Here is a 15,372-nt window from a genome sequence, read left to right on the forward strand (position 1 = left end):
TTTGGGATTTTCCTTAGTTGTCAGTTATAATCATCAAAATTAAAAGAAATAAACATTTGAAATATATCGGTCTGTGCGTAATGAATGAAAATAATAATATAAGGTTGCCTTTTTGAATGGAATTAGTGAAATAAATCAACTTTTTGATGATATTCTAATTATATGACCAGCACCTGTACATGGCTAAACTTTTGGAATTTGAAGATCAAGGTAAATTGTACTTAACTTGTGTAACGGGAAACATACAAGTATCTTCTGGTGCTTACGATGGGCAGAACTAAATGGAGAAATTATATTTCAACAAAATAAGACAAATTTGGCCATCTTCATCGGCCTCCTTCATTGGCCTCCTTGATGACGCATTTGTAAATGAAGATCACCCTAGACAAAGGCTGCAGATAGCACACTTTGTTTGTTATTTTTATTTTATAAATGCACAAAGTTTTACTGTTATTATGTCTGTATACGAAAAAGTAGTTTATGTATTGCTCTTATCTGTACGATTAAAAACGAAAGTGTAATTTAAGTTCATTTCGGGGTTATCAGGAGAAAATGCCTCATAACGCGTATACGCGTTAATCAACTACAGAGAGTTAAAAATTCTACAAAGACACTAATTAATTATTAAATGTGCATCAATTCAGTTTATACATAAGCATTTGTTTGCTGTTAATTAATATTTTTCTTTTTCATGAACCATTAACAACTAATTTAATATGGGTGTAAAATACATTGCATACAAGTTGTTAACTTGGTATAGTAAACAAGTTGTTAATAAAGCATGAAGAAAAATTATGTCTTTACTAACAAGCTGAACAAGCTCAACAATAAATTGTTACAGTAATAATAAATTACAAACTCAATATTTGTTTATAGCTTAATGTTAACAACTTAAAAACTACAATTAACAAACTATTAATTAACTATAAATTAACAGTTTACAGTTACTTAAACATAAATGTGATAATTAAAGTGACAATTAAGAACTTGGTTAAAAAATATTCGTTTGCATGTAGTCTATTAATGTATTAACAACCGTCTATAAACTGTTATATTACTGTATACTTATAAAGTGTTAAAAATGTATAAATAACATGTTAGGGCCTGTCTCAACATCTCCAAGGACAGCAAAATGTTTTGGCAGGAACTCATGAGAGTTAAATTCATAACTCATCAGAGCATTTCTGCTGAACACTGCAGCAAATTGTTCATGAATCAAAGGGATCCAGTTCAGTTCACTTTTGAGTCAGTTACAGTGGTTGTCAAGTTATCAACACTATGAATCTGGCCGACTGAAATGAGGCAGGAACCTCAAGAATAATATGATCCTCTGAGCAGAGGATTTCACTCCTTATGTGAAAAATAAAGCTACTGTAATAATCAAATTCTTAATAAAAGGGAACATTTTATTTTATTTTTTTACGAAACAGTTAAGTTAAAAAAAACTGTTCAAATAAGTCACTTAATGAAATGTAGGTATTATTTCCTTCTCATTGGAAAACACATTCATACATTCATACTACAATATAGACAGAGGAAATATCTACTAGCTAAAGATATTATAACATCTATTAATCCAAATATTCGAACATAGTGATTCAGTGTATGTAAAGGTCAAACCTCAGTATGTTCAGTTGACAGTGTGAACTCTTCAGTCCATCAGAAAGTAGCTTCACTCCATAATCCTGCAGGTGATTGTTACTTAGGTCCAGCTCCGTCAGATGAGAGTTTGATGATTGTAGAGCAGAAGACACAGTTTCACAGCACGTTTCATCAAGACCACAGCCGTCAAAACTGCCAAAACAGAATGTTTAACCAGATTATTTTCAGATGTTCAGTGTTTCTGCAAAAAAAATATTATATCCTTAATAATCCTGACAGGAATATATTACACATTTTATTTTGACATTTAACCCTTTAGGCACCAGAGGTTTTTTCCTAAAACGTTCGATTTTGATATCTTAATTTCTTAAAGTTATTATAATTAAATTATTTTATCTTAAAAGTGATAAAAATAGACTGTCAATTATAAAAATACTAAGGATGACCCAATGTTTATGTAGGGGTTACATTTTCCCATTGGATTTGCATATTATGACGTCATATGGTGGTGGCCATCTTGAATTATAGAATTTTCATGAAAAGTCACGTTTAAATGATAAAATGCAGCACTTCTTTCCCCCCTAAATGTCCCTCACCTTCTGTGTTGCAGTATTGCACAATACTAAATGCTAAGGTAAATAGTAAGTAGTAAACAAACTGTGTAAATCATTACTAATAAATGGTAGAAACAAACCGGATGCATGTAGCGGTTGGCCTTTTGCTGTAGAGATTTTCAATTTACTACATACAGCAGGCACTCTTATCCCACGTATGGGGCACATATATATTATTCATATGACACACAAACACAAGTACACAAGACCTGTTTAGTTCAAAAGCTATGCCCCGTGTCACATCGCCTCTGCTTCTGTTACGGGCAGAAAATAATATAAAAATATTAATAATATCAAAAATATTAAAAGTTATAAAAACTTAAGTTCCTTGAACTTTTTTTTTTTTAAACAAACTGAATTTTTTTTTATTTGATGTAAAATACCTGAAATCAGTCCTGGAGCAATCTAGAAAAGCAATGGGTTGAAAGTCAAATGTCTGGTGTTTATGTTTCAAATCTGAATAAGATATCATGAAAAATTATAATTTTTCTGAGACTAAGTCTAGTCCACCCAACTAGCACTAGAAAAAATACAGTAAGAATAATTTGAGTAAGAAAAATAAATAAGAAAAATAATAAAAGATTTAACTTTGTATGCCAATTACAGAATATCCTGAGTGTCACGAAGACGAACCCCGTGAGTCCCTCTGCTGGCCAGCGGAGGGCACCCTCACCTCAATACTGACACACATGCATCCATTCATTCACTTACACTGATAACACTACACTTCCCATAAGCCCCGTCCTTGGACTCTGATCACCTGCCCAGGTGATCGTCATCAAGACTGTGTATTTAAGCTGGACTTCCACCACACCGTCTCACACCGCAAAATCGTAATGGCGGCTGGCTTACTGCACAAGGAGAGGATCCAATTCTACATCCTTCCCACATCTCATACACCTGTGATTCTTGGATTACCTTGGCTGCGTCTGCATAACCCCCAGATCTCTTGGAGGGGAGGTCAGGTGGTGAGATGGAGCAATTACTGTCAACAGAACTGCCTTTCCCTGGTCAGACCTATTCCTGTCTGTTCCATGTCAATTACCTCCATTCAAGAGTACATTCCCGATCGGCCAGAGGAATACGTAGATCTTCTGGAGGCCTTCAGTAAAAAGCAAGCCAACACCTTACCTCCTCACAGCAAGTATGACTGTGCCATCGACCTTCTGCCCGGGCATTCTCCTCCAAAGGGTCGCATCTTCCGGCTGTCTCAACCTGAGTCTGTTGCCATGAAGGAATACATCGAGGAGCTGGAAAAAGGGTTCATCAGACCATCCACATCCCCTGCTGCATCCGGGTTCTTCTTCGTCAAAAAGAAGGATGGTAGTCTCCATCCCTGTATTGATTATCGCGGACTGAATGAGATGACAGTAAAGTTCAGATATCCACTCCTGTTGGTTCCTTCAGCCCTCGAACAACTTCGTACCGCCCAATTCTACACCAAGCTGGACCTGAGGTGCGCCTACAACCTCATCCGCATTAGGGAGGGAGACAAGTGGAAGACCGCCTTCTCCACCACCACTGGACACTATGAATATCTAGTGATGCCGTTTGGACTAGTCAATAGTCCATCTGTGTTTCAGTCATTTATTAACGAGGTTTTCAGAGACATGCTGAACATATCTGTAATTGTGTACATCGATGATATCCTGATCTACTCTAACACCCTTCCTGAACACATCCAACACGTTCGAGCAGTTCTCCAACGCCTCATTCAGTACCAGTTATACGCCAAGGCTGAGAAGTGCGAGTTCCACACAACTTCCACCACTTTCCTGGGATACATAATCAGTCCCGGAGGGGTAGCCATGGACGAAAAAAAGGTTAACGCTGTGCTCAACTGGCCTGAACCCTCAACTCTTAAGGAATTACAACGATTTCTGTGATTCGCAAACTTCTACAGAAGATTCATTAGGAACTTCAGCACTGTTGTCGCTCCGCTCACCTCAATGGTCAAGAAAGGGACTCATTGACTCCAATGGTCAGATTCCACTCACAAGGCTTTCCAAACCCTGAAACACCGATTTAGTAATGCACCAATCCTCTGTCACCCTGACCCCTCATTGCCCTTCATTGTCGAGGTGGACGCCTCCAACACAGGCATTGGAGCTATCCTGTCACAACGCCCAGATCCTGCCCCTAACATGCATCCCTGTGCCTTCTACTCTAGGAAACTCAACTCGGCAGAACGCAATTACTGTGTCGGGGATCGAGAACTCCTTGCCATGAAGGCAGCCTTTGAGGAGTGGAGGCACTGGCTAGAGGGGGCCACACATCCATTCACAGTACTAACAGATCACAAGAACCTGGAATACTTGCGCACCGCCAAACGCCTCAATCCTCGTCAAGCCCGATGGTCCTTATTCTTTACATGATTCGACTTCTCGGTTACCTACCGACCCGGCTCCAAGAACACTAAAGCAGATGCCCTGTCACGCCAATTTGAGGAGGAGAACATTCCATCTGTTACTGTTACTGGATATCATGACGCTACTTCAACAACACAGGGAACAAAACGAGAACCCAGAGGCCTGTCCAGCCAACAAAATCTTCGTCCCTGAGAATCTTCATGGTCAGGTCATCAGTCAAGTCCACTGCCACCCATCATCCGGTCACCCAGGTATCACTGCCACCATCAACCAGTTAGAGAACCGCTTCTGGTGGGAATCGCTCCACAAGGACACAACCAATTACATCCAGCAATGCAATAACTGTAATACAAATAAAGCATCCAAACAATCTCCCGCCAGTCTCCTGCAACCATTACCCATTCCTCAACGACCCTGGTCTCACATTGCCATTGACTTTATTACAGATCTTCCCAGTTCACAGGGCTATACCACCATACTCACCATCATAGATCGGTTCTCCAAGGCTTGCAGATTCATCCCACTACCCAAATTACGTACCGCTCTCCAGACAGCAGAACACTTATGCAACTGAGTCTTCAGATTATACGGCCTACCCAAGGACAATGTGTCAGATCGAGGACCGCAGTTCACTTCCTAATTATGGTCAGCCTTCTTCAAAGCCCTAAACATTAACGTCAGCCTTACCTCTGGGTATCATCCTCAAGCAAACGGACAGGTGGAAAGGCTCAACCAAGAGCTCAACCGCTTCCTCAGAGCTTATTGTAATCAGAATCAGGACGACTGGGCACGATATCTCCTATGGGCCGAATACGCACAAAACTCCCTCATCATACCATCTATGGGTCTAACCCCCTTTAAATGTGTGCTGGGATTCCAACCACAAATGTTTCCATGGTCAGGAGATCCAACGGATGTACCGGCAGTACACGATTGGATGACCCGCAGTGAGGAGGTATGGAATCAGGCTCATGCACCTGCAATACGCCGTAAGGAGGCAGAAGGAGCAGGCAGACCGCAGAAGGCGCCCAGGTCACAATTATCAACCAGGCCAGTGGGTATGGCTATCCACAAAGGATCTCCGTCTCCGACTCCCATGCCGCCCAGGCCCAAGGTCGTAGACCTCCTCGCGCCAAGAGTCGCTCGCAGGGGGGGGGCTCTGTCACGAAGACGAACCCCGTGAGTCCCTCTGCTGGCCAGCGGAGGGCACCCTCACCTGAATACTGACACACACGCATCCATTCATTCACTTACACTGATAACACTACTCTTCCCATAAGCCCCGTCCTTGGACTCTGATCACCTGCACAGGTGATCATCATAAAGACTGTGTATTTAAGCTGGACTTTCACCACAGTTCAAACGCGAAGTCTTTATTTGCTGTGTCTGTCATTTCTGAGCGTTATTATCCGTGTTTGATTTCCTGTTACCGATTCTGCCTGTTATTTCTATGTACCTTTGCTGCCTGCCTACCCACCCCTTGCTTGTTACTGGATTATTGATTCTCTGTTCTTCCTACGCTGTTGAGATTGCTGGTTCCGACAATTGCCTTCAAGACCACGAGTCTTCACAATAAAGCCTGCATTATGGATCCCATGTCGTGTTCTGGATCATTACACTGAGATTGCTAGAAATGCAGCATTTACAATTTATTCTGGTCATATAGGCAATTATCACGTGCTGATGGCCAGTTATAGAAATGGTAATCATATGCGCCATAAAGTGAATAATCACACTCTATTCATATAGATGGTGTTTACATTGATAGCTGTGATTACACAGTAATAGCGAGCTGATTTGCGCACAAACAGATGATAATCATGCAGATACAGGCACATTAAACATAAAACACACTCACACATTTATAAAAAATGTTGAAAAAAAAAATAAGGAAAAGGGTGATCGCTAAGTTCTGTTTCCATCACATGACAGGTGCGTCAGAGCGTGCGTCACAAGAGAGCGCAAGAAGACTTCTTTTTAGTGGATCGTCTTGATGACTTTATGATCTACTTTACTTCTAAAATCGATACTATTAGGGATATAATTTTATTCAGCCATCAGCTACGGTATCGCATCAGACTGCACTGTAGATCCCCTGAGGAACAGTTCCACTCTTTCTCTAATATAGGAGAGGAAGAATTGTATAAACTTGTTAAATCATCTAAACCAACTAGAACCTAGAACCTTACTAGAACCAGGAAGTATGACCATATTAGCCCGGTCCTGTCATCGCTGCACTGGCTCCCTATCAAACATCGTATAGATTTTAAAATATTGCTTATTACTTATAAAGCCCTGAATGGTTTAGCACCTCAGTATTTAAATGAGCTCCTTTTACATTATACTCCTCTACGTCCGCTACGTTCTCAAAACTCAGCCAATTTGATAACACCTAGAATATCAAAATCAACTGCGGCCGGCAGATCCTTTTCCTATTTAGCACCTAAACTTTGGAATAACCTACCTAACATTGTTCGGGAGGCAGACACACTCTTGCAATTGAAATCTAGATTAAAGACCCATCTCTTTACCTTGCTTACACATAACATACTAATATGCTTTTAATATCCAAATTCTTTAAAGGATTTTTAGGCTGCATTAATTAGGTAAACCGGAACCGGAAACACTTCCCATAACAGCCTATGTACTTTCTACATCATTAGAAGAATGGCATCTACTCTAATATTTGTCTGTTTCTCTCTTATTCCAAGGTCACCGTAGCCACCAGATCCAGTCTGTGTCCAGATCAGAGGGTCACTGCAGTCACCCGGATCCAGTACGTATCCAGACCAGATGGTGGATCAGCACCTAGAAAGGACCTCTACTGCCCTGAAAGACAGCAGAGACCAGGACAACTAGAGCCCCAGATACAGATCCCCTGTAAAACCTTGTCTCAGATGACCACCGGGACAAGACCACAGGAAACAGATGATTCTTCTGCACAATCTGACTTTGCTGCAGCCTGGAATTGAACTACTGGTTTCGTCTGGTCAGAGGAGAACTGGCCCCCCAACTGAGCCTGGTTTCTCCCAAGGTTTTTTTTTTCTCCACTCTGTCACCGGTGGAGTTTCGGTTCCTTGCCGCTGTCGTCTCTGGCTTGCTTAATTGGAGTCACTTCATCTACAGCGACATCATTGACTTGATTGCAAATAAATGCACAGACATTATTTAACTGAACCGAGATGACATCACTGAATTCAATGATGAACTGCCTTTAACTGTCATTTTGCATTATTGACACACTGTTTTCCTAATTAATGTTGTTTGGTTGCTTTGATGCAAGCCCATTTTGTTTAAAGCGCTATATAAATAAAGGTGACTTGACTCATTCTATTTGTGACACTGTACGCACTGTACACATTTTTTTTACTAACAAGACGCAGTTTGTGAACGTGAGTTATTCAATAACGAAAACACAAAATATTTTGTCCCTGAAGAGCTGAAATGTAAACAAAGGAATTATGATCCATATTACAAAGTTATTGCTTTGTTGTACTAAACATGCTCCATGAGATGCCGTTCAGTGGACCCTTACCTTCCTAACTAAACCAGGATTTACAGCTGTGGATGTGTTTATGATTTGTTATTACAACAAGTTTTGTATGTACTGTACTGCATTTTTATTCTTCATGTCTTGATGTGTACTGCTTCCAAAAAGCTAGTAAATACAGTCTTTATAAGCTTTCCATTGAAAAACAATGATCTGTTGTCGATGCTTGAGGCTTAGATCTTTATAATGATATATAGTTCATCAAGATTACATTTGTCCCGTTTCACTTAAGCTATTCATAAACATTGACACGTGCAAACAAGGAGTGTTCAGTCTGTCCACGTCTGGGTGCGGCTTAACAGGTTAACTGAACAGCAGTCAGTGAAATTACTCACAGGGATTTTCTGCAGCATCTCACAGCTGGAAGAAGTCTCTTGTAGTTTGAAGGTGATGTGAACCTTTTTGGGTTGAACTCATCCAGCACCTTCTCTGACATCAGCAGTACTGAGGTCAACACTGTGCACATTGAAGATGAGAGATCTCTTCCTGGATGTGCATCTGAACTGATATATGTCTGGATTTCCTCATATAATGAATTATCTTTCAGCTCAAGTAAGCAGTAAAATAGGTTGACTGAAGTTTCATCTGAGATGTTCTGTTTTTGTAATTCCTTAATGTGTTCAGTTGTTAGTCTGATGCTCACACTTGTATCTTTAGAGTGTGTGATCAGGCCTTTGAGCAGGTTCTGACTGGATTCCAGTGAAATGCCCATCAGAAACCGCAAAAACAGGTCCAGATGTCCTCTCTTACTCTGCATGGCTTTATCAGTGGCCCTCTTTGTTAAATCATGAAATTTGACATTTCTAAAAAAGAACTGAACCTTTTGTATGGCTGTATTTTGTGAATCTTCATAGAAAAACCGAAGCTCTTGCCTGTTCTTATCCAGGTAGCAAATGAACACATGCACTGCAGCGAGGAACTCTTGAACACTCAGATGCACAAAGCTGAAGACCTTTGTTTTATAAAGTCCATTTTCCTTCTTAAAGATCTCAGCGATCATTCCTGTGAACTCAGTGTCTTTACTCACATTAATACCACATTCTTTCAGATCTTTCTCATAGAACACAATGTTTTCCTTCTTCAGCTGTTGAAATGCTAACTTGGCTAATTTCTGAATTATTTTTCTATTTGAACGTAAGAGCTTGGCACATTCTTTTTCTTCTTGCTCATCATACTTCTGGCTCTTCATGTTCATTTGTATCCTTAGGAAGTGAATGTACATTTCAGTGAGAGTTGTGCTGATGTTCTCTTCACCATTCTCAGTGAGAATATCCTGAAGTACTGTGGCTGTGATCCAGCAGAACACAGGAATGTGGCACATGATGTAGAGACTACGAGACGTCTTAATGTGTGAGATGATTCTGGAGGCCAGACTCTCATCTGTGATTCTTTTTCTGAAGTACTCCTCCTTCTGTTCATCAGTGAATCCTCGCACTTCTGTGAACAAACCCACATGTTCTGAAGGGATCTGATTGGCTGCTGCTGGTCGTGATGTCACCCAGACCAGAGCTGATGGAAGCAGCTTACCTTTGACCAGACTTGTAAACAGCACATCTACAGATGCTCTTTCCTCAACAGTGTCCAGTGTGTCGCTTTTAAAGTTCAATGGCAGGCGACTCTCATCAAGTCCATCAAATATAAACACAAGTTTACAATCTTTATATAACTTTGATTTCTCCAGGTCTTTCAATCCAGGATAAAATTTCAGCAGAAACTCATGGAGACTGATCTCTTTATCTTTAATCACGTTGATCTCTCTGAATGGAAGCAGGAACACACAGTCTATATCCTGATTGGTGTTTCCTTCTGCCCAGTCCAGGATGCACTTGTGCACAGAGACAGTTTTTCCGATGCCAGCGACTCCCTTGGTCAGCACAATCTTCTCATCATTCTTTTTCCTCAGTTCAGTAAATATATCATTGCATTTGATTGGTTTGTCCAGTGTTTTTTTATTCCTGAAAGCATCATCAATCTTCAGAATCTCATGTTCATGATTGACATCTTTCATATCTCCCTCTGTGATGAACAGTTCTGTGTAAACAGTCTTGAGATCTGTATCGTTTTCTTTGTTGCCCTCAAAAATATATTTAGCTTTCTTCTTCATGTTGTTTTTGTGAGTTTTCAAGAAGTTTTGCAGCTCTATAATAAAAATAAATAAATAAGAATGAAAAAAACATTAAATAAATGTGACAAATATAATATTTCTCATATCAGCATGATCTGATGCAGAAAAATTAAATTCATACAACTAAAACAGCACAGTCCATCCCTAAAAACCTAATTTCAATTTTACAATTTCTGAATATGTTTTCATGTTTTTTCCAGATTACTTATTGATTCGGATATATGCCATGCTGACTAATGTTACTAAAAGCTGATACATGGTTTCCACAACTTCTAGCACATCAACCAGGATGTGAGGCTGCATTTGCAACATGTTTTGACCTTTTTAAATCAACCTTAGCATGTGTGATTGTAATCATGCCTTGATGACACCAAATCAATTTGGTGACAGTACTACATAGTGTAACTTTAATAAACAATGGGCTAGTTGCATATCTCCGCCATCTTGGATTTTCGGTCTTGCGAGTGTGTGCGTAGATATTTCCGGTTGTGCTTAAAGGTGCCATCTGTAATGTTTGGCAAAAAAAATAAAGTCATACTCCACATTCCATACCAGATGGGGGCAGTATGCCTCAATAAAGTGAATTGGTCTACTCTAGAGTAACAAACGAGAAACGGCATATGCTGTGTCCAAATTCAGGGTCTACATCCTTCGTGAGATGTGGGCTGCGATTTATCTTCAGAAGTATCCATTTCTCAATTGTACACATACATCAGTCTGTTTCATCGTTATTTTCACAACATATTTTATTATTTTACACAGTAAAAAATATGTGACTAATTTTAATATCAGTTTAATCTGATAATTAATGCAAAACAATAAAAATATACATGGCTACTCATAGACAGATAATGATTTATGCTGCAGATCTTTCACAAAACAAATAAACAGATAAAAACACACATGAATGCAAACAAGTGATCTTTTTATCTACCATAATTATATTACGTTTAATTGTACAGTTAGTTATAAATTATGTTATCAAATAAAGTTAATAAAACATGCTTTATCAGAAATCTCTGTGCGTCTTGTTTGACAGTCAGAAACATTTATCTTACATAACAGAACAAAACCAGCTCTTCGAAAATGAAAAGTATTGCATATTTGAGAGGTTTGTGTTTGAAAGAAGAAATCCCTGTGGACCTGACCTGACGCTGATCCACATAATCAACAGAAGAATAAAGCAATCTCCGCGTTGTATCTTGATGAAGGTACGCAAAATATAGGGAGGATGTTTCCCCATGTTTTTGATATACCACTATCTGCTGTTAAATTTGAAAATCATTAATTATATACATCTAGCAAAGTTTCGTATGTGAGTTTCCTTTACAGTCAATGCGAGCGTCGCAAGACCGGAAATAAGTACGCACACACTCGCGTCGGTGAAGCTCACCGGCGCCATCTTGTGCACCTAGCCCATTGTATCACATTATAAGATGTTTAATTAATGCTTTTAGACCAATGTAGATTGGGTATTACTGGGGACACTGTTCTATTCAATATATTTTTACAAGATCTGCCGCAGACGTGATTGTCCCTGTAATTGCTGCTTCAGTTATATTTTCTCATTTCCATTTACAGACAGTGATTGTTTACTCCAGATCTGACCTGAATCAGCTCCGACAGGGACAGATGCGTTCGTATTGCCTTCAGCCTGAGCTGTGAGAGAGACAGAAAAATACTCACTGAAAAACATTATCACACAATCACGAAAGGAAAGTTTATTTCAAAGAATCAGACCACTAAACCAGGCACGTGCACACATAGACATCAAAGGGGGCTTGAGCAACCTGCCCTTTTTATTCCTGGAGAGAAAGTGCCCTTTTTATATATATATATATATATATATATATATATATATATATATATATGTATATTCCTGTTTGAGCACAGCTTCCCTGTCCAACAAATATGTTTATTGAAGAATAGTATATCTAAATATCAGGTCAGGAGTTCTGAAGCGCTCATTGACCACAAAACCCCCTGCCCCCTCCCTTCCCCCTTTGCCCGCAACGGCGCACATCAGATACACAGACACACACCTGCAGGCAGCAGCAGCCCCTCCCAGCAGTGTTTTTCTTGGCTTGTGCTGAGGTGAGTGGAGCTGGTGATGAACAAAAGATTAAAATACCAGTGCCTCGAATAATGCTCGAATTTACTGCTGATTAGCCAAAGGCAAATATAACTTAGTTAACCTGTGTTTAGCTAGCATGCATGCCTCATGAGCTACTAGACTTGAGCTGTGTAAGGGATAATCGCTATACATTATCCTCCTGCTTTTTACATGGCTACCTACCAAATAAACAAATAATTTGACACAAAATATTAAAAGGGAGTTTATTGATTTAAACCCGATTGTATTGCTTCCGCTAAAGAAAATAGTACACTCCGTCTCTACGGTTAGAATCCTGTGAGTCCATAGCAACGCTCTGTTTTTCATGGCAACGGTCTGTTATACTCCGCACAGCGGTCTGTTATCAAGAAATAACAGACCGCATTCTACATTGGAGATCAACCAAGCCATGTAAGAAAATAAGTTAATAAAATAAGAACGTCCCCAGTTAGTTAATGACTTACATCAAGAGTCTTTAACCCTGAAATTTAGAAATCTAAATTGGTGAATCTAGAAGAAATCTACAGATGCAAACAGATGGAGGATAGGCTACACTCTAAAAAATGTAGTAAATCTGAGTAACTGCATCTGTACATTAATAAATAAAACTGAGTAGAAATAAGTTAACATTAAACATTAAAAATAACTATATTTATAAATTAACTTTTTATTTATGAACTTTTTTTTTATTTCCTCTAAACCTTTATAAAATAGTATTCCATACAACCACAAATACATACATGACATTGGCTTTTATTTAATTTTATTTAAATTTTACTCAATTATTTTGGTAAGTTTAATTCAAACAATCAAGTAAGATTTTCAGAGATTTTATTAAGTTAATTAAGTTAAATATTTACTAAGCCACAGAATATTTTTTGAGTGTAGTAGGTTTAAAACAAACTCCATCTAAATGTGGATTTTGAAGGTTTTATTTGATGATGGTGATGATACAGTCCTCCCTCAAATGTGAAACTAAGTCCTTGTCAGTCACCATCAGTTATTGTGTATGTGTACATGCATAGCAATAATAATATTAATGTATTTGATTAAAACATTAAGGCAATTCAGTATTCTGATGCTTAGTTGTGTGAAGCTAAAAAGTTATTTTGCTTGTGAAACAAAAAGTATTTAAACAATTAATTTTAATCATGCTTGCAGTGCAGGGCCAGGCAGGCAGCATAATGCAAAGTTAACAAAATAGCAGCAACAACCCTCTTCAGTTTAGAGTGAATATTTGTGTTGATTTAAAAGTGTTATGTGTTCTGATAACACCAAAATAATTAAAATGATATAGTGCCTTGTGCAAAAAAATAAACAAATTATTAGTAAAACACACCCCTCTGCTTGATGCAGTTATTTTGGTAATTCTAAATATATACTTGAAACTAGTAGCATAGAAAATGTTTTCAAAACATGCACATTGTGGCATGGTTTCCTTTGCTGCTCTATAAACCTAGTGAATACTAAGGAGACCATGGTTTCTGTGTGAACTGATTATTTTGTAGACATCTTTTGAAAATTAGAGTTTGAGGAAGATAAAATTAATTAACTTTTTTATGATTTTTTTTAAAAGGAGGTCAGTGTTGCGTTAATATACATACTTTATTGTTTAAAAAAAAAAAAAGAAAAAAAAAACGTAATTATGAGAAGTGTCCTTTATTTCACTTGAGCCCCTGCCCCTCAAAATGTCTGTGCACGTCCCTGCACTAAACAATCAATCACGCTACAGTCACAGTGAATTAAACATTACCTTTCTTGTGTTTGTTCTCTATCTTTTTAGCCAAGTTATGGTTTATCTTGTTTAGGATGTCCAACGTGATCTTCACAGCTTTTTCTGGTCCAAAACATGCCACCATCTTATCCACTGTTTTTAGCCTATCAGCGTTCTCCATGTCAGACTTTGATATACACTCATGGTGTTCCTGTAAGTACCACTGAAAATCCTTCAGTTCAGCAGCATCTAGCTCCTTCAGTGAGTACACAAGTAGCTCTTTAACAGATGCCATCGTCCTTTACCAACTTACAGCTGCAGAACAAGAAGAAAAACAACTGAAGTTTCACTCTGAACATGGGGACCTAAGCGCTCAGGTGTTATTTGAAGCTGTGAGCGGACACAAATAAATCATCAGAAGGTTATGTGAAGCAAATCTACTGAAATAACAATATTATTATTTTTTATTTTTATTTTTTAACTACTGATGTACATAATGTCTCATTAAATTGTACCTTTTAAATTTACAGGTATATATGGCTTATATACAACCACACACACACACACACACATATATATATTTTGGAACAACAAAAAAGATATGATTTTCCCTTAAGTAAAATGTAAAAACATTTCCTGTGACGCAATGTACTGCACTGTATGTGTACCGGTAACATAAAATTAGCACAGAATCAATCACAAAAAGAATCATCAGCTCCTGGGTTCTCGAATTGGACGCATCTGACAGAAACGGTTTTTGACTTGTGAACGAGTAGGGTTGCCACCTTCAATACAGAAAAATAAGGGACGCCTGGGGGGGACACCCCTCGGGGCCACGATGACCAAAGGTCCGATGATGTGCCAGTGGTGGTAAATCACAACTTAAAAAAACATGTTTTCATAAAAATAATAATTGCTAATGAACTTTAGTGATTGTATAAGGTGGCGTGAACACTGATTTTGGATAAAATATTTGTCATTGTTTGCAGACAGTAACACCAGTGTATTGATGATGTAACGGTCACAAAAACTATCACTGTCCGGGCCAACCAGAAGCCATGGATGACGGGGGAGGTCTACAGACTCCTGAAGACATGGAATGCTGCCTTCAGAGCTGGAGATGAGGTGGGCCTGAGAACAGCCAGGGCCAACCTGTCCCGTGGCATCACAGAGGCTAAGAGACAGCACTCAGGGAGGATAGCTCACCAATTCAGCAACAGCAGAGACACTAGGAGCCTGTGGCAGGGGATACAGACCATTCCGCAAAGCTCCGGGTCCTGACAAC

General features: G+C 38.9%; 1 protein-coding gene across 1 annotated transcript in view; it reads right to left on the reverse strand.

The window, feature by feature from the left end:
• The window catches only part of LOC113049933 (NACHT, LRR and PYD domains-containing protein 3-like), a 39,749-nt gene extending 25,306 nt beyond the window's left edge, over positions 1-14,443 (reverse strand). Inside the window, exons 1-4 of the mRNA XM_026212678.1 lie at positions 14,127-14,443; positions 11,869-11,919; positions 8,471-10,274; positions 1,621-1,794 (exon numbers count right to left, since the gene is read on the reverse strand). Of these exons, the coding sequence (XP_026068463.1) occupies positions 1,621-1,794; positions 8,471-10,274; positions 11,869-11,919; positions 14,127-14,382 (2,285 nt within the window). The 5' untranslated portion in view covers positions 14,383-14,443. The remainder of the gene's footprint in view (positions 1-1,620; positions 1,795-8,470; positions 10,275-11,868; positions 11,920-14,126) is intronic.
• Positions 14,444-15,372: the final 929 nt, after the last annotated feature.

Source organism: Carassius auratus, chromosome 30, assembly GCF_003368295.1.
Source record: "Carassius auratus strain Wakin chromosome 30, ASM336829v1, whole genome shotgun sequence".
NCBI classification, from domain to species: Eukaryota; Metazoa; Chordata; class Actinopteri; order Cypriniformes; family Cyprinidae; genus Carassius; species Carassius auratus.